The sequence below is a fragment of the Henckelia pumila genome, chromosome 3 (assembly GCF_033568475.1).
Source record: "Henckelia pumila isolate YLH828 chromosome 3, ASM3356847v2, whole genome shotgun sequence".
Lineage (NCBI taxonomy): Eukaryota > Viridiplantae > Streptophyta > Magnoliopsida > Lamiales > Gesneriaceae > Henckelia > Henckelia pumila.
Genome location: NC_133122.1, coordinates 161811644 through 161837981, shown reverse-complemented (window position 1 = coordinate 161837981; position 26338 = coordinate 161811644). Strand labels below are relative to the sequence as shown.

Sequence of the window (26338 nt, the reverse complement as noted above, 5' to 3'; positions counted from 1 at the left end):
GCACGGGGTCCGTGCCCTGCTAAAACTCAGAAAAATAACGAAGGAATTCAGATCTGAAAAGTACAACACAACTCAAAATCTCATATAACAATATGCATTAATACATTCAACTCGCATTCTACAATACATGAAGTATTAAGAGTACTCAAAAGGTAGGAACATGCATCGATTCATAGTTGCTACATTTAAAAAATACAATCAAGTTCGAAATTTAAATTTGACTTCTAAACCAAGTCCTCACTTCTATCAATCACAACCCGAACTAGTCATGTCGCCTCTGACTCGATCCTGCCCCACCTATTGTCAAGTACACATACAAAAACAAGACAACAGCCGGATAACTCCGGTGAGAATAATATTCCCAGTAAAATCAACATAAACATGCAATATCAAATAACATATCAATATCATGATATGACATATATAATTTTCGATAATAATAAAGATGAAATGCATGTCTTTAAAATTCGGGATTATCTAATCGGATAATCAAGGAAATACACGATTCTTCGGTTGGGATCCCAAGGATAAGATATCACAACAACTCACCGACTCTCACGATCTAGGTAGATGATGTATAACTCAATCCTCTAGACCCTGGTACAATTATAAGTAATATACGGACTCTGGGAGACCTCAACAACCCAGGCACTCGATTATAGTCCGCAGGACGTCTAATTCGAATCTAGGCAGCTCTGTTCTTTCAAATCAAAGATGTAGGCTCAAGATGAATGCATATATGAATCACAATGCATTAAAGAATGAATCAAATAATACAATTCATATTATGTCAAGTAAGAGCATGTAATCAATCAACATATTCAAGTTCTAAATCAAGAACAAGTAATCATGCAAGTATGTGATTTAGGGAACTCGAGCATCAGATCTATCTTGAGTATTCTATTCCTTTTAGATCGATGTCGGCTTATACATTAATCTTGAATCGAAGACTCCAACAAGTATAAGCTACAATAACAAGAGATTCCAATCAAAATCTATTCAATCGCATAACAATAAAAAAACAAGGTAAACTCGTTATCAATCTTGATCAATTTTTTGAGGATTCGAATTCTGACAACTCCGAGTTCAACGAAGCTCAAAAAAATCTGAAATGAGATGCATAAGAACTCAAATCAAATTCCAAAACTCATTCAAACTTCAAAATTCAAAAATTCTCAAACCGGCGGCATAACGGCTAATAAAAATCCAACCGAAAATCAACAAACTCAGCATATCTATCAAAGTTACCTCCTATCTTCATCAAATCATAAAAAACAACTCAAATATCAACACAAATCAACAGCCCCATTTTTTAATTATACTAAAAAATTCATAACAAATCCACACGTCGCTCTTTCCCGATCCGACTTAGATATACTATCACAGCTAGCTCAAGAACGTTTATATCCAATAAAAAACATAATCCATAAACATCCAAAAAATGAAATAGAACCAATCAAAGTAAAACTTACGGTATAACGAGGCTCTCGAAGCTGTAATCGCGAATATACCTTCAGATTCAAAATCTATCGGACGGATCGTGTGAAATTTGAAATTAAAAGCTCAAAGTCACGTTTGGGGAGCTTCAATGGAGGAAGAGGCATTGGAAGAAGAAGAAGAAATGAGTTACACGCTTAGTCATCAAAAAATACATCCAAGTGCTATGTAAAAATCAAATTTTGCACTTTAGTCCCTAAACTCTTCAAAAATTGCAATTCAGTACTTGATCAAATATCAATTTAGCCCTCGAATTTCATAACCTCAGAATATCAATATAAATCTCAATTAAAATAATTTTGGGACATTACAATTCTTCCCCTCTAAGAATTGATTTCGTCCTCGAAATCGCACACGAATCAATCACATAAGATAAGATATATGATAAAGACTGAAATAAGAACTCACATCATAGAAATAACTCCGGAAATCGCTGCCTCATATCGTGCTCGGTCTCCCAAGTCGCTTTTTCAACTCTGTGTCAGCTCTGCTGCACTTTCACCAATGGAATCGACTTGTTTTTGAGCTGCTTTTCTTTTCGGTCAAGAATCTGAATCGGTCGTTCGAAGTAGCTCAATGTCTCATCAAGTTCGGCCTCGTCTGGCTGAAGAACATGAGAAGGATCTGAGTGGTATTTCCGCAACATAGAGACATGAAAGACGTCGTGAATACCAGAAAGAGACAGAGGAAGTGCAAGGTTATAGGCAAGATCGCCTATCTTCTCCAGAATCTTATACGGTCCGATGAATCTTGGAGACAACTTTTCTATCTTCCCAAATCAGACAGTTCCTCTGAAAGGAGAAATCTTCAGAAATACTTGGTCTCCCTGATCAAAACACGGAGGTCTGCGTCTGACATTTGCATACTTGGCATGTCTGTCCTGAGCTGTCTTCATTCTCAACCAAATAATCTTCACTTGCTCAGTCATATCTTGAATCATATTTGGTCCCACGTCAGGTGACTCAGAAATCTCAACCGAGTACAAAGGAGATTTGTATTTTTTTCCGTACAATGCTTCGAAAGGTGTCATCCCGATACTTGTCTGATAGTTGTTGTTGTACGAAAACAAGAGGTAAAGAATCTTGCCAACTAGTGTCAAAGTCAAGCACTACGGCTCGCAGCATATCCTCAAAATTATGAATCGTTCGCTCTGACTGTCCGTCGGTCTGAGGACGATATGATGTACTCAGATGCAATCGAGTACCAAGTGCCTCTTGAAGACTGTGCCAAAAGTGAAAAGTAAATCGAGGGTCTCGGTCCGAAACGATAGACTTTGGCACACCATGCAATCTAACAACATCTCTAACATATATCTAGGCCATCTGATCGTGTCGAACGTCATCCTGTATGGGATAAATCAAGCAGATTTCGTCAATCGGTCAATCACTACCCAGATAGCATCTCAACCTCGGACTGATCGTGGTAGCTTCGTAACAAAATCCATCGAAATGTGATCCCATTTCCATTCAAGAACAGATAAACTATGCAACAGACCACCGGGTCGCTTTTTCTCTGCTTTCACCTGTTGACAGTTCAAACATTGGGATACATATCTCGTAACATTGCTCTTCATCTTCTTCCACCAGAACTGAGTTCTCAAATCGTTGTGCATCTTTCGACCTCCTGGATTAATGCTGAATTGACTGCAATGTGCCTCTCACAAAATTTGTTGTCTCAACTTGGAAACATCTGGCATAACAATATGATTATTCACAAACAAAGCATCATCTCTAATCTGGAATTTAGACTGGTGTCCAGATCTGACTTTCTCTATCGAACTCTGAATACTCGGATCAGATTTTTGTGCCTTTTTTTATCTTCACAAACAACTCTGGTTCTGCTTGAATAGCAAAAACTCTGATAGACCTCCTATTTGTTTCAAACTCTAAACCAGAAGTACAACAACCATTGATCAAATGAGAGACACCAATATTAGATAAAGATAAAGAGCAGATCTTTCGGCTCAAGGCATCAGCAGCTGCATTCAATTTCTCCGGGTAATACTTGATTTCACAATCAAAGTCCTTTAGCAGATCTAACCATCTTATCTGTCTCATATTCAGTTCAGATTGCCAAAAAAAATATTTCAAGCTTTTATGATCTGAAAAGATTTCAAAGGTCTCACCATATAGATAGTGATGCCAAATCTTCAAAGCAAACACAATTGCTGTAAGCTCAAGATCATGAATAGGATATCGAGTCTCGTGCGGTTTCAGCTGCCTCGATGCATAAGCTATCACGTGTTTTCTCTGCATAAGAACACATCCCAAACCTCTATGAGAATCATCGCAATAAACTGCAAAATCACCAGTACCTGAAGGAATAGATAGGACTAGAGCACTGGTCAACCGCTTCTTCAAGTCAATAAAACTGGCCTCACAAGCTTCGGTCCAGACAAAAGGCACATTCTTCTGAGTTAGCGGAGTAATCGGCTTCGCAATAGAGGAAAATTCCTCGATGAATCTGCGATAGTAACCCGCTAAACCCATAAAACTTCGAATCTCATGCACATATATCGGTCTAGGACAATTCATAACTGCTTCAATCTTGCTGGGATCAACAGAAATCCCATCTCCGGAGATAATGTGATCGAGAAATACAACTCGATCCAACATGAATTTGCACTTTGACAGTTTAGGAAACAATTGTTCAGCATGCAAGGTCTACAAAACGATTCTCAAATGTTCTGCATGATCAGTACCATTCTTCGAATAGATAAAAATATCATCAATAAAAATAATCACAAACTCATCCAAGAATTTCTGAAAGACTCGGTTCATAAGACCCATAAAAACTGCTGGAGCGTTCGTCAATCCAAACGGCATGACTATAAATTCAAAGTGTCCATACCTCGTTCTGAAAGAGGTCTTTGAAACATCTTCCTCTCGAACTCTCAGCCGATGATATCCTGACCTCAGATCAATCTTTGAATAAACAGATGAACCCTGCAATTGATCAAACAGATCATCTATTCGAGGCAATGGATATTTGTTCTTTACCGTAGCTTGGTTCAATTGACGGTAGTCAATACAGAGTCACATTGATCCATCTTTCTTTCGCACAAAAAGAACTGGAGTGCCCAAGGCAAAACACTAGGTCTGATGTAACCCTTGGCAATCAAATCCTCGAGTTGTTCTTTCAATTCTTTCAATTCGACAGGTGTCATTCGATAAGAAGCTTTCGAAATCGGTTCAGTACCAAACATCAATTCAATGCTGAACTCGATCTCACGAATAGGAGGAAATCTAGGAATCTCATCCGAAAAGACGTCAGCAAACTCTCTAACCATTGGTATATCAACCAATTTGGGGCTAGATTTCAGTACATCAACTACATATATCAAGAATCCCTCTGAACCTTTCTGTAACAAATGGTTCATTGACAAAACAGATATCAAAGGAATCTTGGATCGAGAACCCTTTTCAAAAACTTTCCACTCATCTATCATTTCGGGTCTGAATCTGACCACTTTCTGGAAACAATCCACGGTAGCCCTGTACTTGGTTAAAACATCTATACCAACAATACAGTCAAAATCTGACAACCCAAGCACAATACAATCGAATTCAATCACATTCTCTTCGAATCAAAGTTCACAGTTTTGGAATAATCTCACAGAAACAATTCCTCCACCCAAAGGTGAAGTAACAACAACTAGAGCAGGCAAAGGCTCAGAAGGCAAAGCATGCATCATAACAAATTTCTCAGATATGAAAGTATGAGATGTACCCGTATCTATCAATACAAGAGCAGGATAACCAAAGATCGAACAGTTACCTGCTATGACATCATCAGGTGCTGCCTGAGCCTGATCCTCGGTAAGAGCAAAAACTCAAGCCTGCTGCCTCGGAGGTTGATTCAAATTCTGGTTACCTCCCTATCGATTCTGCTGCTTTGGCTGAAAAGAGTAAACTGCAGAATCTTGAATTTTAGGCTGAGCTGTCGGTCTAGAAGAACTCCCACCATGAGATTGCTCAGAACCACGCTGAGGACACACACTGGCAAAGTATCCAGTCTGATGACAAATATTGCAGCTTTCAAAGATTCCTCTACACTGCTCACTGGGGTGGCGACCTCCACACTTGCTGCAAGATATACCCGAAGATCCATAACTCTGTTCCAATCCAAACTACTTCGAGCCACTAGAACTAGAAGAACTGCTCCCTGGCTTCTTGAATTGTTTCCTCTTCGGTCGAAATTGATCTCTTATGTTACCGCCACTGCCTCCCCCTTCATATCTCGGTGGCTGATTCTAAAACAGAGACGGTTGATTCTGAAATTGTCTCGGTTGCTGAGATACAAACTGAGATCCACGTTGTTTCATCAAACCTGCTTCGGCTCTTTGGGCTTGATTCAGTGCATCAGCAAAATTATCGGGCCTTCCAGTATTTACCAGTGTAAAGATATCGAGATTCAAGCCATTTATGAACTGATCGACTTTTGTTTCCTTGTTATCGACTATATGTGGCGCAAACCTCAACAGACTATCGTACTTGGCCACATACTCTTCAATATTCGAATTCCCTTGCCTCAAAGTAGCAAACTCGACCCCTTTGTCTTTTCTATAAGAAACTGGAAAGAAGCGCTTATAAAACTCAGTTTTGAACTAACTCCAGGTAATAGCCGTACTTCGATTCTATGGGGCTTTCTTCATCGAAATCCAACAATTTTTCGCAATACCCTGAAGCTGATGAACAACTAATCGGATTCGACGATCGTCGGTGTAGTCCAGAGAATCAAACAACCGTTCGATGTCTTCCAACCAACTTTCGCAATCAACTGCATTTTCGGTGCCTTTCAGAGTCGGTGATTTGAATGACTGAAACCTCTTCAGCAAGGTTTTCATTGGTGTTGCAGTGGAATCTATCGCCTCAGTCTCAGTACTACCTTGATCATTCGGAGGAGTTACTGCTGGTCGTTCCCTGTTCAAAACTCAACGCGGAGCCATATCTGATATTAAAGAGGTTATGACACATATATCTCAATTTCAACAATTCTGTGACCATCAACCTCTGTTCAACATACTCATTCGACCTCAAGAGTATTCGAATTCAAATAAGGAAATCAATTACAATTTGTATCTCAAATAATTCATGATTTACGATTTAAATCACAAAATCATGTAATTCAAATAATTCTCAAATAATAAAGCATGCTTGCATGGAATTCAAATAATCAAATAAAGAATTCAATCACATGCGAGAAATTAAATCAAGCTGACTCGATCTACCCCGCTCACTTCTAATTCATTCCAAGAAACTGATCGCTCTGATACCACTTAATGTGAGGACCTCAGTTCTAATCATCTGATCGAGAATAAATCATTCAAGCATCAACAGACAGACAAGACAAAAAGTAAAGAAATTTTTTTAAAAAAACATGCACGGACTTCGTGCACACCTCCGTGCTCAGGTCCGTGCATTAACCTGTAGCCAAGGATCAACGGTTGCAAGGTACACGGACCCCGTGCCACCTCCGTGTCAGGTTCCGTGCTAATCAAATACACTAAAAAAACAACTCTCTGTTTTCTGCACGGACTCCGTGCCCTTTCTGTGCTCGGATCCATGCACAACATATCAAAATCTCCAACTTACTGCCTCAACAAAAACTCTCACGGACCCATGCACGGATGCATGCATGGGGTCCATGCATAAACAAAATAAATTCATCTCAAATTTGAAGGAACACAGACCCAAGCACGGATGTAGGCACGGGGTCCGTGCCCTGCTAAAACTCAAAAAAATAACTAAGACATTCAAATCTGAAAAGTACAACACAACTCAAAATATCATATAACAACATGCATTAATACATTCAACTCGCATTCTACAATACATGAAGTATTAAGAGTACTCAAAAGGTAGGAACATGCATCGATTCATAGTTGCTACATTTCAAAAATATAATCAAGATCGAAATACAAATTTGACTTCTAAACTAAGTCCTCACTTCTATCAATCACAACCCAAACTAGTCATGTCTCCTGTGACTCGATCATGCCCCACCTGTTGCCAAGTATACATACAAAAACACGACAACAACCAGATAACTCCGGTGAGAATAATATTCCCAATAAATCAACATAAACATGAAATATCAAATAACATATCAATATCATGATATGACATATATAAGTTTTGATAATATTAAATATGAAATTCATGTCTTTAAAATTAGGGATTATCTAATCGGATAATCAAGGAAAAACTCGGTTCTTCGATTGGGATCCCGAGGACAAGATATCACAACAACTCACCGACTCTCCCGATCAAAGTGGATGATGTATAACTCAATCTTCTAAACTCTGGTGCAACTATAAGGAGTATTCGGACTCTGGGAGACCTCAAGAACCCAGGCACTCGATTATAGTCCCCAGGACGTATAATTCGAATCTAGGCAGCTCTGTCCTTTCAAATCAAATATGTAGGCTCAAGATGAATGCATATATGAATCGCAATTCATTAAAGAATGAATCAAATAATACAATTCATATTATGTCAAGTAAGAGCATGTAATCAATCAACATATTCAAGTTCTAAATCAAGAACAAGTAATCATGCAACTATGTGATTTAGGGAACTCGAGCATCAGATCAATCTTGATTATTCTATCCCTTTTTTGATCGATGTCAGCTTATACCTTAATCTTGATTCGAAAACTCCAACAAGGATAAGCTACAATAACAAGAGATTCCAATCAAAATCTATTCAATCGCATAAAAAAACAAGGTAAACTCGTTACCAATCTCGATCAATTCTTCGACGATTCAAATTTTGACAACTCCGAGTTCAACGACGCTCAAACAAATCTGAAAGGAGATGCATAAGAACTCAAATCAAATTCCAAAACTCATTCAAACTTTCAAATTAAGAAATTCTCAAACCAACGGCATAACGGCTAATAAACGGCCAACCAAAAATCAACAAACTCAGCATATCTATCAAATTTACCTCCTATCTTCATCAAAACAACTCAAATATCGACACAAATCAACAATCCCATTTTTGAATTATACTAAAAAATTCATAACAAATCCGCACGTCGCTATTTTCCCGATTCGACTTAGATATACTATCACAGCTAGCTCAGGAACATTTATATCCAATAAAAATCATAATACATCAACATCCGAAAAATGAAATAGAACCGATCGAAGTAAAACTTACGGTATAACGAGGCTCTCTCGAAGCTGTGATCGTGAATATACCTTCAGATTCAAAATCTATCGGACGGATCATGCGAAATCGGAAATTAAAAGCTCAAAGTCATGTTTGGGGAGCTTCAATGGAGGAAGAGGCGTTGGAAGAAGAAGAAGAAATGAGTTACACGCTTATTCATCAAAAATAAATCCAAGTGTTATGTAAAAATCAAATTTTGCACTTTAGTCCCTAAACTCTTCAAAACTTACAATTCAGTCTCTGATCAAATATCAATTTAGCCCTCGAATTTCATAACCTCAGAATCTCAATATCAATCTCAATTAAGATAATTTCGAGGGGTTACAAGTAGACTCCCTCCTTGGATGCTACCAACATTAGACTGATCATTCATTGTCACACGGTTACTCGTTAGTGTACTGTTCCATTCTTATTGAATTTGGATTCATTTCAGATTTATTATTTTATTTTCGAGTGTATATATATTCGTTTTACACAATATTTCTTTTCCAAATGTTATATATTTGGTCGTTGTGTTTTTGAATAGAATTTTACAACCTAAACAATGGCCTGACGTTACAATATATATGTGGTTCACCTAATTACTGTTGGAAATTGAATGAAATAGAATAATATGAGATAATGATATGAGGACATACAGTTTCCCTCTTGACTCGACGGATATGCTTTCTGTTTCCATCCAGTACTCCAGTCATATTATCAGTAACAATTACACTCATCTTAATTAAGTTGGACAGGTTGACTCGATCTAGTGAGAAGTAATATTTTTGATACATAAAATACAATTCGTTTCTAAAAGTCGGATCTGGTTTGAGATAAACCAAATTAACCCTATAAATCATCCGAACTCGATCAGAACAGCTAGAATGAAATACGTAATTTCTCCTATAATTAATATTACACGCTCGCGTGCATTGAAATAAGCTTTGAATTGGTGTAGAGAGTATTTTCTATGGCCGCGAATCCTTGAAATTTTTCTATCCAGCGCAAACTTGTTGAATTTGCTCGTTTTAGTATTTTTTATTTTCGAGTTTAATACACAAGATATTTTTTGAAAAGTGTTATTTTATACTCATTTTGTCTTTTTCATATTTTGCCTCGTGGTTCCTAATTTATAAGAGCCGACACTGTATATCTAACGAATCAACTGTAAAAGTAAATGTAAACATCAAGATTCAATAGTAGCCCTACAATTACATAAGCCTTGGATGAATCACGACCCAACGATGAGTCCTGTCAAAAAATTTGATTGCGAAACTTGTTCCACATCAATATCCCATCCCGTAGCCTTGATATCCTGAATCTGAATCTGATCAGGATCCACATGATCATCATCACCATAATCCTTTGGGAGTTTGGCAGATTCGAGTTCTTCCAAGAGATCTGGATCCACTTGTTCATCCCACTTAATCTCATCAATGTACATATTGGGATCCATCATCATGTCGTCGTCATCGTCATCGTCATGGTCGTCGCTGCCTCCCAATCGGGCCAAGAATCGGGTTTTCGCATGCTTGAATGCCTTCTCAGCCGCCGAATCATCCCAGTTCTTGATTGTGGAAGTTGCGTAATATTGCGAGTATTTTTTGGCATCTAAGAAACCTTCCCACGTATTAAATAAACCAATTTTTACACAGAATTGTTTCTCCCACGAAGGTACTGCTAACTGCCAAATAACCCCTGAAAAATAATATTACGTTCGTGAAAACCAAATTATATTGAATCCAAACAAACGCAAATCAAGAAATTACATGAATTTTGTGAACATCGATCCAGAAAAAAAAAACAAAAAAAAAAGTTACCTCTCGTGGGATTATTTCTTGAAAAACTCTGCATGCATGGCGATGATCCCTTCTTCTTATTCTTAGTCTTCTTCGCACGAGTGATCGGCGCTTGATATTGATTAGCTTGATTGTATGATTCCCTTTTCCCCATCGATAATTGATATATATCGCAGAGATTTAAAAGAAATACGGATCAAGGACGCTCAAATTCAATATTCTTGATGATTTGGGGAAAAAGAAAACAAATTAGAAAAGTGGGAGTTGTTCAAGAATTAAGCCAAGGTATTTAAAGATATTATATGTGTGGAACCCCAATAAATCCTTTCACGCGATGATTTAAACTGAACAATAATTAATGTTTCCTTTTTAATATTTAAACTATATATATCGATCGATTAACACTTGTTTTTCTTCATTATTCTTTCCTTGTTGGATTTGGAAACAAATTTTAAATTTCAGATAATTAATTTATCTACATCAAAATTAAATATAATTTCTTGGTATTGGATAACTTTAATTGCATTTTTCACCTTTTCTTAGTGGGTTAGTCCATCGTTATATTTATTTGCTCTTGGTTAAAAATTTAGATGAATTCTTCACCAGTTCCTCAAACTTAAAGTACTAGTGCAAATAACATTATTTCACGGGATTTCTAGATTCTAGTTAATTGGTTGAGTTTAGATGGATTATTTTGATTAAGGAATTAATTTTAAATTTGGATTTAAATTAAACCTTGCTTCGATTCCTTTGGAAATCCCCGGTTCACCACAATTATTTTATATACTTGATGTCACCCGGGAAAATCGAATAGTCGGAGTGGCGATTTTCCGGATAATGGGTAGAAGCTCTGACTAGCTTGGATGAAGTGGTCGGGTAATCAATGCCTTGTCTCTCCGAGATCTACACACTTGAACAAGAAAGGGTTAGTGGGAAGCGGAAAGAGTTTTTGGCGTGACGATGCATAAGTCAGCAAAAGTGCTCACACAAAAAAGAAAGAAAGAAGAAAGAATAGATGAATGTAGAGAGTATTTTTATGCGATGAAAACCTGAACCTCCTGTTTACCTCTGCGTGGGCTATTTATAGGATCTTAGAGTTGGTGGCCCTTTCGATATTCTTGGGTAATGGTCACGATACAAAGTCATGGAATATCACATTCTGATCATGGGGTCTGTCTATGCTGCCCATGTGCTACGTCCAACTGCCCAAATTTTTTTGCATTTGAGATGTTCGACATGTACTACATCCAACTGCTCATTTTTTTTTGCATTTGAGATGTTCGCGTGAACTTCTCAAATGCAAAAAAATTTGAGTCGTTGGATCCCCATTCGGACACTGTCGAAATGGGATAGCATAATTGAGCTGGTGATCGAGGGAGCGAACATGCCCCTGGATTATCAGTAGGAATGAGATTTTTGAAATTGCAGATACTTCATGTGAAATTAATTAAAATCACTAGCAGAAAGTTGGCCTAGGTTTTGAGTGTGCTGTTTTTTCTTCACAGGTTATGTGCTGCTCCTTCAAACTGATACACTCTGAAGTTCACTTTTTGTTCCTCTCAGTAGTTTAGAACATAGAAAATCCTTTCAATTTTGATAAGTCGTTCCTCGACTTGTTATGTATCAGGTGTACCATGAAACTTGGGTGGATGCATGAAACATAAGGAATCATTCAAGGGTTCGATCACTTGCCTCTTCAAATATCTGGAAACCTCGATTATTTTCACCAAAGTTTCTTGTTGATGGTTGCTGACAGAACTGTACAAATTGTTGAAATACGTCTTAACATGTTTCTTGGATCTGTCTCTTGCCTTGGGATACATTTTTCTTCTTCTTGGTTTTCTTTTGCTTCCGAGCAACGATCTTCCTCATGATTAGAGGGTTTATTCCGTCTTGCGATTGATGATGATTGATCATCTTGATTCCTAGTTCGTTAACTATATATTTATGACGAAATCGTAGGAAACAAAACTTTAAACCATTTTTATTTTAAAACATAAGTTCTCAAGGATTAGTAAGCAGAGATCAATTCAAAATGGATTTTCTACAATACTATAATCAATTTGATGTTCAAGATTCAACTTAAATCAAAGTTAGTGAATCTTGTAAAGCTAAGTCAAATTCATAGATCACAAAATGAAAATCTTAACAAATTTCTTCTATCCCAAAGAATTATTCAGGATAATCTGGGAGGGCTCTGATGCCACCACTATGCCCCGACTTGTAAAAAAAATAAGTACTTCAGACTTACAGTAGCGTAAGTGTATACAATTATTGATTTTATACAAATACTAACTAGCCAAAATACTAATACAATATAGTTACTCATGTCATCAAGTCGTGCTAAACCAACCTTTTACTTTCTCTAATTTTCATTTTTACACGCGGTCTCGTGCCCTTTATCTGGAATTTAAAATAAATAAAAGAAAAATATAGGTTAAGTCTTTAAGAACTTAGTGAGGGATAAACTGACTTTTATACATTTATAACAAGACAAATTATATCGGTGTTGTATTTCAATATGAGATCTCATGTATCAGTAATAACATATCAGTACGAAGTATCTTGTCAATTGAAATGCAGTGGTTGTTCAGGATTTTGAAGTGAATATTGTATACTAAAAAGGCGGCTCCCACTAATATTAGCTATAGCACTTTTCTACATACTCAAGTAAGATCCGTCAATCGATCATTTACGAGCCAAGGTAAACTCACATTTCTGGACAGAAGTCACGTTGTTTAGTGGACTAGAAATCCAAAACATAGACCGTGTCCAAGTTCAATTCATTCAGTATTTCATTCACTCAGTTTATGCATTCATTCATGCAGTCAGTAGCTAATAACAGATCGATAACTATTCAGGAACCAATAACAGACCAGATAGCAAATATTTAGGACAATATGATCAATAAAACGAGAAATGTCTGAGATGATACAATATATGAATCATAGTTTATAAAATTTTATCATAAATTGCAGGCCAAATGCCAAAATAACCATAATTGAAGGAATTGGTAGTGAAACTCACCTCAGTAACTTACTATTTTGAACCAATCGATGAGCCCAAGCGAATGTAAATTCCTGTAAACACAATTTGAGTGATTTTACACTGGTTAGGACCGATAGTGGGTGTTGGAACCTTTTAAAACTCATTTTTGGACAAAACTTGTGTTATAAAGCTTTTATTAAAACTTTAAAAATTCATTAAAAATAAAATAAGAGTCCTAAATCACCAAAATGTGATTGGGACCAGATGGGTATTTCGCAACAAACTGGATAAGAATGGAATTGTTGCAAGGAAAAAACCTAGATTGGTTGCTCAAGGCTATATACGAAGAAGACATTGACTTCGATGAATCCTTTGCACCGGTCTCCAGGCTTGACCCTATCAGAATATTTCATGCATATGTTATCTACAAGATTTCAAATTATACCAGATGGATGTGAATTCTACCTGTAGTGATCCAGTCTAGACCATCTACTAACAAGCAGTCTTAATCATGCAATTAGCTTATTATAAAACAATTATTAAAACAACAGAGTACTGCAGAAACATAAAAAATTACTACAGAATGAACTGACAGAATAAAACCGGTACTAAAAACCTAAATGTATTTTCTCATACATATTTATAACATACAATGACTGTAAGTTCATATGCTCCCAGCAGCTCCTGGACCTGCATCTAACCCTAGCTCGATCCACTCGCTCCGTCCAGTCTGAGACCTATTCTGTGAAACGGAATATAATATCATGGACATGAGAGACTAACACCCAGTGCGTAAATATGAGTATACAACAATAATATGATGCAAGAAACGTGAGATGATTGGGGTGACTGTTCAACTACCAAGTCTTGCTCACACTAGGCGTCAATGAGTATGTAGTACCATCTAGGAATTCGGCTGATTGGTAACTCACATACTCGTCTAGAACACCATAATATCAATCTTCATGCATTGTGGTAACTCCCGATGTCAGATAGTAATAATGGGTGTAGGGCTAAGCGACCCCACAAGAAGGCTATTGTGAAGGAGATATGACTCAACATGTATGTGCACATGCAATATGTATATAAAGCAGTAAATCATGTATCATGGCACACAAAATCCAACATATAATCATGCATACTCAGCTGGAAATCTCAGTCAGTACTTATGTACCTATAATAGTAGATCAAGTCTAATCAGAGTCTAAGTTCCATGCCTACAGTCAAGTAACTATCATATCACTAAACATGCTTTAAAAGTCTTAACTAATCTAAAAAATACTCCTATATTTAAATAAGATTCTTGGACCATAACATCGTCCGTCGTCAGTCCGTTGATGTCAATAACCTAATTTCTACTCACACTTTGATGTTTTTCCAGAAGCACCTCTGCAACGCCCAAAAATTCGTTTGCGTAAACCCGCATGCATAACTAGGGAATTAATTGTTTTAAAATATATATTAAAATGAGTTAAATAATTGACCGTCTAAATCGGTATGATTAAAAATTAACTAGCAAGCGTACTAGGTCAAGTTATAATATAGTGGACAAAGGTCCAGATGTCGAACCCACAGAGACTGTATAGATATGAATACCAAAATATATTTATTTCTACTTAATCTAGACCAATGAATAAAAGTGATTCAGATTTTAAACTAATAATTAAAATTGCAAATAAAATTAAATTAACTAAAGCGCAGCAGGAAAATTTGGATTTAACTCAAATTTGGGAAAATCTCGATCAAGGACTCACGTAGGTACGAGACAATTCATGTAACAAGCAGTCGATCTAAGACATCAGACTTAATCTTAATTCACGGAAATTTTCCTAATTTGTTCAAAGGACTATCTCTAGAACAATCAAACCTATTCAAATATCGACGGATTAATCTTTCGTAATTCTAATCAAATTTGAATGCATGAATAACTGTGAAAAATTCAGTTTACACCCAAACCGCATAATGAAACCGAATTCTATTTTTAGTCAGTTTTACACTATGTTGAATATCGAAGTGATCAAAATCAAAACCTCCTCTGTCGACTTAGAATCAATTAACATGCAAGCAAATAACTGGTCAGGAAATTCACATGACAAATATAAATTCGATAATAAATAAAATAAAATCAAGTCTGAAATTCTCAAATAAACATACGAGTTTTCTACATAAATTGTCTGGCCCAATCACGTGGCCTTGATCGAAGAAAGAAAAACTACTCAATAAATAAATTCATGATTTAAACAAAGTTTTTAATCATGAAAATCAAAGGAAAATAAAAGAAAAGAAGAGAAAATCTTCTCCCAAGCAGTAGCCATAGCCGCCCTCTCCCGTTCTCTGCGTCTGAAATTCTGGAACCCTTAAAATTAATTAAGATTTTCTATTTATAATGCCCGGATCCCGTACCAATTTAATTCCTTACGCAACAAGGAATTCCCAAATTTTCTGACTCCTCGACACGCGCGCGCGCAGTATAATAAAACAGTGTCCTTGGTCTCCTCTCGCGTGCGCGCGAGATAAGAGCTCGCCCGCGCGCGATTTGCTCTTGAATCTCTTGAATTTTGTTTGGCGCTCGCGCGAGCTAATGCCCTCGCTCGCGCGCGCGTTCCAATTTCTTAAGCAAGCGCGATAGCGCTACCTTGTGCGCTGAACACTCAAATCTCTTGCGCTGTTCACCATCTTGTTAAGCGCGATTGCACTTCATTCCTCCTTGTTTGCACTACATGTTGTGCATTTGCACAACATGTAGTGCAAACAAATTATTTAGCGAATAGATTTTTATTTTTCTTTTTTTTTCTTTTTTCTTTTTTTTCTTTTCTTCTCTTCTCTTGTCTTCAAAACTCTTTTAAATTTCAGTTTTCCTATAAATAGAACCCGGAGAATGAAATGCACACAAATGCAATAAAACACAAAATAACACACAAAATAATATGAATGCACACAAAATAAACAAAAAAATATCATGAACTAATGCATAAAACATGCACTTATCAATGATATTTTACGTGAATTATGTGATGGTTATATGTTTTAAAGTTAATTATGGTATTTAATCCAATTATGCTGAGTATTATGAATTTTATGGAAAAGTTGATTTAGAATCTCATAGACGAGACCGTGAACGAACGAGATAAAATTTTTTCATCAAAATTCATGAGTAGAATTTTTAGGAGTTTTAAATAATTATTTTAGGACTTATTTTAAAGAAAATTATGAGTTATATATATTTTTTTAAAAGCTCGTTTTTCACCTAATTAAGCCATTTTATGGGCTTTTTGAATATTTTAAAAATATAATATTTTATAATTACGAAAATTAGGTCCTATTATTTTTAAATTAACATCTTATATGTAGTGACCCGCACCGTGATCACCTATTAATCAGAAACTTAAGCATACAATTAAACATTAAATAATCTTAATCAGAGTAAATGCGGAACTTTAAAAAATAACCAATACCAGGTAAGCAAAATGTAGTGGTCAACCCTGCTATCCAGCCTTGGTCACCACCTAACCTCCTTGTCCCCAGGAGAACTACCTGCATCTTCCCCATTGAATGGGGTATCCAGACAACAGAAAATAACTGGAAGTGAGCCTAACACGGCCAGTATGAGAGTATGAGTATGCACTATTTTATGTGCATGAATGCAAGTGAACTGGGTACCAAGACACTCAGGTCAAGAATATCTGATCAAGAACAAACTTGGGCCCTGGGTATGTGCCACACTGATCCGTCGCTACAGGAGGTGATAGACATACCCAAGATGGTGACCTAACACAAATACCCGCGTCCAACCAAATATCAATGACCTGACACGAGATCATGTGTCCAATTGATATTGGTGACCTGAAACAAATCTATGTGTCCGACCATCTATTGACAGGATACGGTAAATACCCTAATTCAGGATATCATAAGGATACAGGCTCAATATGCTCATGTATGCAACATACAATCATGACATGCTGTATATAAAAGCATATGAATCATGCAATCACATAATACATGAAAACACATAATACATGCTTACTCAATTTGGATATCTCGAATAATACTTATGTACCTTTACTAAGGCAGATTCTAGAAACTCTCATCTAGGCCCAAGCCTAACATGCAGCACTACAACATAAATACCCATGCATTATCTAGCATGCCAAACATCGCCTACCATGCTTTAAAAGCCTTAATCAAACTATAGCCTACTCCCTATTTACTATAGGGAACTAAATCCATACCTTCGTCCGTCGTCAGCCCGCTGATGACGCATGCCCCAGAGCCTGGGCTTAGCCTAGCTATGACCCCTGGACACCTCGATAGAGCTCCGTCGCCTGGCCACTAATATGGACACCTCTCCAGAGCACCAACGCCTGGCCACTACTACGGACACTGTTCGCTATATAAAAACTATTACCTACTCCAACTCTTAAAATAAGAGTACTCAAAAGCTCTTAAAAATCAAGCTAACATGGGCCAAGGAGAGGTGAAGATGAGCATTTGAAATTGAGGCCTCGGACCCCTATTTATAGGCATCGATCGGACGGTCCGATCCCTGGTTCGGACGGTCTGATCTTATGCATGGATTCCACATCGCATGCATGCATCTTAGGACGGTCTGATCCCTCTTCGGATCGTCCGATCTCATTCGACCAAAACACTTGTACAATCCTTCTTGCCACTTGTCCTGGTGACACATCAGACGATCCGATCCTACACATCGGATCGTCCGATCCGACCATGTGACATCATCAATGAAGTCATCTCCTTCCCGAGATTTGGACACCTATCCCTGGGTGAGTTCGGACCGTCCGATCCCTTGATCGGATCATCCGATCTCACTATGACTTCGAACCCATATCGTGCCTCCGAAGTCCCTTGGGTTCGGACCCTCCGAACTGCCTGAGCCCAATAAACCCATTATCCATTTTTTTGGCATTCTGGACCCAAATCCTTTGTCCGTTAGATCTTATTCAAATCCTTTAATCATGTTTTATTAAATCTAAACATTATTAACAAATTAATCTTGTAAAATGAAACTGGGCTAATATATTATAAGTTGATTAGAAAGGAGATAAGCCCAATTAGAATCCTAATACAAGCCTAAGTCCAATTTTTACTCAAATAAATATTGTTTTAGCCCATTTTTTCCTTATCATTCTCACAATCGCCCTAGATGCCTCCCATCAGATTTTTTCAGCCCCAAAATTCAATTTTTCACACACTTTCACGTGAACTTTGAAGAAAAATCGAAGGTTTGACGTCCCGTTCGTCCCGAAAACGTTCTACACGATGGTTTGTGATTTTTGAGCGTTTATAACCCAAAGGCATGTTTTTATCCATTCTTTCTCACCGTTTAAATCATATTTACAAATTTTTATGATAAAAAGGTATGATGATTGCATGGTATGTGGTTTAGAACAAAAAAAAACACATGAGTTAATGCATGGATTTCACGTTTTCATGGTTGATGCTCAACTTTTCTCATGTTTTTGCTCATGGCTATCGAAGGGGGCTGCTCTAGGGTGTTCATGGGTCAAGGTATGGTCCTTATGGGTCTAGGTAATAGGTTGGTTCCGTTGCTAGGGGGGCTGGAATAGGCAGGCTGATCAGGTTCTTCTTCTGGTACAGTGGTTCGCGCGCAGGTTTAAGGTCCCTGGTATAATGGTTTGTTCTCTTCCTATAGGGCACGTTTTTGGGTCAGGTTTGTTGGGCTGGATAGCCTGGATTTTGTATAAGTCTGGGCAGTGGTTTTACAGCCAAATATGGCCGAAAAGGGAGAACAAACATGATTGGTAAAGTCACGACAGCTGCGAGCGAGCAGAAGGTAGGCTGGAAAGTTTGGATTTTTTCTCTTCTTGTAGGGCTTGGTTTGGTCTAGGGCTTGGTTGGTTAGCTACATATATGTCTGGTGAGTGTGTGGACGTTGGAGCTCCGGCCAAAGGTGGTCAGAGAATGGAGAACGAACGGAAATTCAGACAACGGTCAATCTGCGCAAGGAAGGGAAGAAAGGTACGGTTTTGAGCTTTGGTTTCGGGCAGTTTGGGCAGGTCATAGGCATGGTTTCCTGGGTCGGGTTGGATGTTATTTGGGTCAATTCATGTTGGTTTGGGTTTGGGTTAGTTTGGTTCAGACTCGGGTAATTTAATTAGAGATCTAAGCGTTCTAATGATAATGGGCTTAAGATTGTCGATTTAATTATGGGTTAAGTTTGTCGATGTGATTATGGGTTAAGTTTTTTGGATTAATTATGGGTTAAGTGTGATGATTTAATGATGGGCTTAAGTGTTGTTATTAGACGATTATGGGTTTAAGCGTGCTAAGTTAATTATGGGATTAAGTATTTTATTAAATTTTATTAATGGGCTTGAGCGTTTAAGTTGATTATTGGGCTTAAGTTATAAATTTAAGTTGATCCATTGGTTATATTGGGCCTAGTGATCCATGAGAGTAATCGAGCTTTGCGATGGGCTAATTATTAATGGGTCGTGCTATGAGTTAATGGGCGAGTCTTGTTTAACGAGCTTAAGTAAATGAGCAGTCAAATCGATAAAGACCATTACAAGTAAATTATAAATATATATATGTATTATTTTTATATAAGTATGATTTTTATGAAAATTAATTAAATATATATTTATGGGCAAAATTTTAAGGAGAATGAACAAGATTATTTTTTTAAGTTCATGCATCATGAAAGAATTATTTTACGAATGAATAAAGGCATATAAAAAAGAATATTTTTATGAAAGTTAAAGTGGTGTGGCAGCACAGTTATGATCAAGATTAAGAGTCACGGATCCAACCTGCTTGCGGGCTGGTGCAGTGGCGGCACAGAGGTGATTTTATCATTGGCACAGAGGTAGTTATACTACCGGCATAGAGGTGGATATTCCACCGGCACGTAAGATAATTCCCAGATTGATCAATCGCTCATGTTTCAGAGTCACATTAATGGATACAACCTACGTAGAAAGATTTTTGATTATGCATGCCCTATTATGATTTAAGATTATGTTATGATTATGAGAAAGAATAAGATCATGATTATGGTTCATTATTTACGAATAAGTTTTTAAGATCTTGCATGCATAAGATATGTAGTGACTCAACCCGAAATCATTAACTAATCGGAGATTAAGCATGCAAACATAACTTAAACTAAAATTAAATAAGTTCAGCAAAAACTTAATATCCCAATACAAATTACGCTGGAAGAACAATTGGGTCAAATAAAAATATTCATACAATCCCAACGAATAAAATATTAAATATCCATCTAAACAACCTGAACGACAAAACCGCCACGCGATCCCTGCAACTCAATGACCGCTGGCTCCGGGTCCGTCCAACCTGAGTCATGTCCCATCGAATTGGGTGTCCAATACAAAACATTTGGACCTGAGCAATACGCTCAGTATAGAAGAACAAATATACATATACTATGCATGCATATGCAATATGAAGGGTACTGGAAAACCTATCCAGGAAAACTGCTCAGTCAAGGCGCCATGGTATGTAGCACGCTAGGTCGTCGCATCAGGAGGTGGCTCCTATACCATAAACTCGTGGATATAACCAATTCCAAGTCCATGGAAAACCATCCACTAAAATACGGGGCTGAGCGACCCCAACTACAGGCTATTCAAAACAAAGCATAAAGCTCAACGTGTACATGCATGCCATATAATATCAATGCACATAATAATTTCACATAAAACATGCAAACACAATACATTTATATTCAACCCGGTATCTCGGATAATATGTTCGTACCTCTAATCAGAAAAACCTCAAGCACCCTAGTAGTCCAGGTACTCACGATCCAAGCCTATAAGCAATAATTACCATATCACTTATAATACTCTAAAAGCCTTAACTAAGATATCTCATACTCTCTAATCTATTTAGGGATCCAAAGTTATACCTGCGTCCGTAGTCAGCCAACTGATGACGATTGCCTCAAAACTTAGGCATAGCTCCGCGAATGCCTCCAAAGCGCTCCGCCACTTCCGACTTCCCGATGTGATGCCTAGAAACCCCTAAAATCTCCTAAAGTAGCTAAGAACGAGAAGGAGGATTTTGGAAGGTACACTTGAAATGAACCCTCAACCTTCTATTTATAGACAGAGTTCAGGCTGTCTGAACCTTGAGATCGGACCATCCGAACTCCCCAAGCAACCATGCCCAAACACGTGTCCTGGCTTGTGACGTCACTGCTGGCGAAATATAATCGGACCGTCCGATCTTAGCCTCCTGTCAAATCAAATCCTCATCCATTTATCCGGATGAGATCTGACCGTCTGATCCCCCTTCGGAGCATCCGATCCTCAAGGGGCCTCCGACCTAGCCTCCGAACTTTTTCGGAGCGTCCGAACTACCCGAGACCAGAACCCATCCGAGCCATGTTCAGAGCGTCCGAACTACCCAAGATTAGAACCCCTCCGAGCCATACTTTTGATCCTTACATCCCGTTTTGGCAAGTTAATCATCATTCGACATTTGATTAACTTATATTGGAGACGGGTTACTACATTCTCCCCCACTTAAGAGATTTCATCCTCAAAATAAGAACTAAGGCACTGGAAACACAAAGCTGAAACATCTTATTAAAATACTGCAGTTACAAATACAACTTAACTACGAAGTAAAATACAATCAAAACAATTCTGGATGTTCAAAACGTATACGACTCTCGAGCTCCCAAGTAGCTTTCTCTGTACCTCGTCACTGCCACTGAACCATGACCAGAGGGATGCACTTATTCCAAAGCACTTTGTCCTTCCTGTCAAGCTGAACCTCCATCGGATGCAGAATATGGGACTCATCTGCCACGTACTGACAAAGTAACGACATGTGGAATACATTATGAATACTGGATAAATACGGTGGTAACGCCAAACTATAAGCCACATCTCCAACCTTTTCTAACATTTCAAACGGACCAATGAATCTTGGAGCTAGCTTTCCCTTGAGACCAAACCTCATCATCTTTCGAAAAGGCAAAACTCTCAAGAATACGTGCTCCCCGGCCTCAAAATACAAAGGTCTGCGTTTGGTGTTGGCGTAACTGGTCTGTCTATCTTGTGTAGTCTTGATCCTCCTCTTGATCAATTCCACCTTATCAACCATCTGCTGAATCAATTCCGGTCCCTCTACTTGTCTCTCCCCTACTTCGTCCCAGAATAAGGGTGTTTGACAACGGCGACCATAAAGATCTTCAAATGGTGTCATGCCGATGTTGCGATGATAACTATTGTTATATGCAAACTCAATCATCGGCAAATGATCCTACCAAGATAAACCAAAAGTCCATCACAGAAGTCCTCAGCATATCCTCCAGGGTCCGAATAGTCCGCTCGGATTGGCCATCAGTCTACGGATGTTATGATGTACTAAGAATCAAGGTAGTACCCAAAGCTCGCTGAAAACTACCCCAGAAACGTGAGGTGAACCTCGGATCTCTATCACTGAGAATGCTCAAAGGTACTCCATGAAAATGCACGATCTTCTGAATGTACAACCTCAACATGCGATCAAAACTGTACTCGCGATTGTACGGAAGAAAATGAGCAGATTTGGACAATCTGTCACTACTACCCAGATAGGGTCGCACTGCCTGGATTTCATTGGCAAGTGGGTGACAAAATCCATCGTCACATGTTCCAACTTCTATTTTGGAATATCCAAACTATGCATCAGACCACCCGGTCTTCGATGCTCTGCCTAAACCTGTTGGCAAACAAGGCAACGAGAGACAAACTAGTACACTCTACGTTTCATACCTTTCCACCAGAACTTGGTACGTAGATCCTGATACATCTTGGTACTAGCCGGGTGTATTGCGAATTTACTACGATGTGCCTGAGACAGAACCTTGTCTCGCAGGGTTGCATCATCAGGTACCACAACTCTGCCAGACAAACACAATAATCCATCTGTTTGAAAATGAAAGCCTGACGTGTTGTCTCCCTGAGCAAGTATCACTAATTTCTGCATCCTTGAATCAGAAAACTGTACTTCTCGAATACGAGAGAACAAATATGGCTCGGCTAACACTGAGAAGACTCGGATTCCCTGTTGTCCTTTATTATGCCAAAACATAAACCCTGAAGAACTACATTCTCGAATGGTTCTAGCCCTTGCACTAACACTGAGAGCACGGATACTCATCTTCTAGCTAAGTGCGTCCGCCATGGGATTAGAAGTACCGGGATGGTACTTGATCTCATAGTAATAGTCATTAAGAATATCTAACCATCGAAGTTGTCTCATGTTCAACTCTGCTTGAATGAACAAGTAATTCAAACTCTTGTGGTCCGAAAAGATCTCAAGCCTCTCGCCATACAAGTAATGGCGCCAAATATTTAGTGCAAACACGATTGCTGCCAGCTCCAAATTGTGCATTGGGTAGTTTCATTCATGGGTCTTCAATTGCCTAGAAGCATAGGAAATTACATGCCCATTCTGTGTCAACACACAGTCTAACCCTTGAAGAGATGCATCGGTGTAAACCACATATCCCCCTGATCCTGATGGCAAAGCAAGAACATGTGCAATAGTCAATTGGCCTTTCAAATCATCAAAACTCTGCTCGCACTCGCTTGACCAGACAAAAGGAACGTCTTTCCTTGTCAGCTGTGTCAATGGTTTAGAAATTCGCAAGAAATTCTTGATAAACCGCCGATAGTACCCTGCCAATCCCAAAAAGCTATGAATCTCTGAAGCTGTAGTCGAGCGCGACCAATTCAAAATAGCTTCAGCCTTACTTGGATCAACTGACACTCCTTCTCAAGAGATAAAATGACAAAGTAATATCACTCAATCGATCCAAAATTCATACTTGCTAAACTTGGCATACAACTGCTTTTCACAAAGAATCTGCAGTACCATCCTCAAGTTCTGCACATGTTCACTCACACTGCGCGAGTAAACCAAAATGTCGTCAATGAAAACAACGACAAGCTTGTCCAGGTAATCGCGGAAGACTCTGTTAATCAAATCCATGAACACCGCAGGCGCATTCGTCAACCAAAAAGGCATAACTAAAAATTCTTAGTGACTATATCGGGTACAAAATGATGTCTTTGCGATATCTGCATCTCGAAAGCGCAACTGATGATACCCTGACCTCAAATCAATCTTGGAGTACACAGAAGTACCCTGAAGTTGATCGAACAAATCATCAATTTGTGGCAAGGGATATTAGTTTTTTTACCGTTGCATGATTCAACTGTCTGTAGTCAATATAGAGACGCATAGAACCATCCTTTTTTCACAAAAATAACTGGCACTCCCCAAGGTGAAACACTCGTTCGGATATATCCCTTATCCAACAAATCTTGCAACTGTTGTTGCAACACTTTCATCTCTGCTGGTGCTAAACTATAAGGTGCTCAAGAAATCGATGTTGTCCCCGGTACAAGATCGATCCCGAACTCGACCTCTCGGATAGAAGGAAATCCTAGAATCTCATCTGGAAAGACATCTGAAAACTCACAAAATATGGGCAACTCCTCTATAGGACTGCTATCTACGGATGTATCAACCACATGGATAAGGTAGCCTTCCCCACCCGCCTCTAAAGCATGACCAGCTTTCAACGCAGAAACCAGAGGCATAAGGGGTCGCGCTTCCACACCTATAGAAAAACCAACTATCGCCCTCCACTGGACGAAACTGAACAATCTTCTGATAACAATCCATCATAGCTATATAAGAGGTCAAAACATCAATACCCAAAATAAAGTCAAAAACCTCCATTGCTAACACCATAAGGTTCACTAACAACTCAGCCCTCAAACCCTAAATTACACCCCAAGACTAACCTCTTAGCCATATCCGAATGACCATTTGGGGTAGACACAGATAGCACTACATCTAGAGGCATATACGGCAACCTATAGCGCTTAACAAATCTTGATGAAATGAAAGAATGCGATGCACCCGTGTTGATGAGAATAAATGCAGGAATGCCACATAAAAGAAATGTACCTGCTATAAAGTTCTCATTCTCCTGCTGAATCTGATCCTGACTCAGAGCAAACACCTGTCCTGGCACACTCGGTCTCTGGTTGGTGATCCCGATAGACTGCCCCTGTGTCCTCTACGGAATGGAAGGATGAATACCAGATCCAGACTCCGATCCTCCGATCACCTATGGACAATATCTCTTCATGTGAACAATCTCACCACATTGACAACAAGCTCCTGACTTGCGACACTTCTCCATTGGATGACGACCTCCACAAGAAGTACACGGTCCCTGTCCCTTCTTCCCAAAGTGATGAATACCCCCTGAACCAGAGCCAAAATAAGAAGAATATACGCCCTGCTTCTTGAAGGATTGTGCCTTGGGTCCCAAAGAATTTCTTGGTCGGAAAGACGAAGAACAACTACGGTTCCTATTGAGAGTATTCTCCGCCTGGCGGAAGCGGTTCACCAACACTTCATATGACCTCGGATCGTTGTTGATTCATACTAGCGAGTAGATTTTTGGATTGAGACCTTGCAGAAAAAGGTCATACTTGGCCTCCGAGCTGTTGGCAACATATGGGCAGTAAGGCAAAAGTTCAAAGAACTTCAGTTGATACTCGTCAATCGACATACTACCCTGCCTCAGATTCATCTACACATTAGTATTTTCCTTGCGTAGAGCATCAGGAAAGTAGAATTCCTGGAATGCTGCGCAGAATTCTGCCCAAGTAACTAGGCCTCTTGTTGTGATGATCGGCGTGAAAGTAGACTTCCACCACTTTTGGGAATTCCCATGAAGAAGGTATTTCACAGCTTGCATCTTTTACTCATCGGTGCAATGGTACACTTCAAAGCAGATTTCCATTTCCTCTAGCCAGTTCTCAGCCACGTCTGGACTCTTGCCTCTATCCAAAGGTTTAAGAGCCA

General features: G+C 38.5%; 1 protein-coding gene across 1 annotated transcript; it reads right to left on the bottom strand.

The window, feature by feature from the left end:
* Window positions 1–22162: 22162 nt before the first annotated feature.
* Window positions 22163–22669, bottom strand: LOC140889863 (uncharacterized). Its single transcript, XM_073297601.1, has one exon. It carries the CDS (start codon window positions 22667–22669, stop codon window positions 22163–22165), a length of 507 nt encoding a protein of 168 aa, XP_073153702.1.
* Between the last annotated feature and the right edge of the window lie 3669 nt (window positions 22670–26338).

What these genes read in the sequence shown, in the direction of transcription:
- LOC140889863 (XM_073297601.1), bottom strand. Translation starts at nt 22,669, where the DNA reads ATGACACCATTTGAAGATCTTTATGGTCGCCGTTGTCAAACACCCTTA.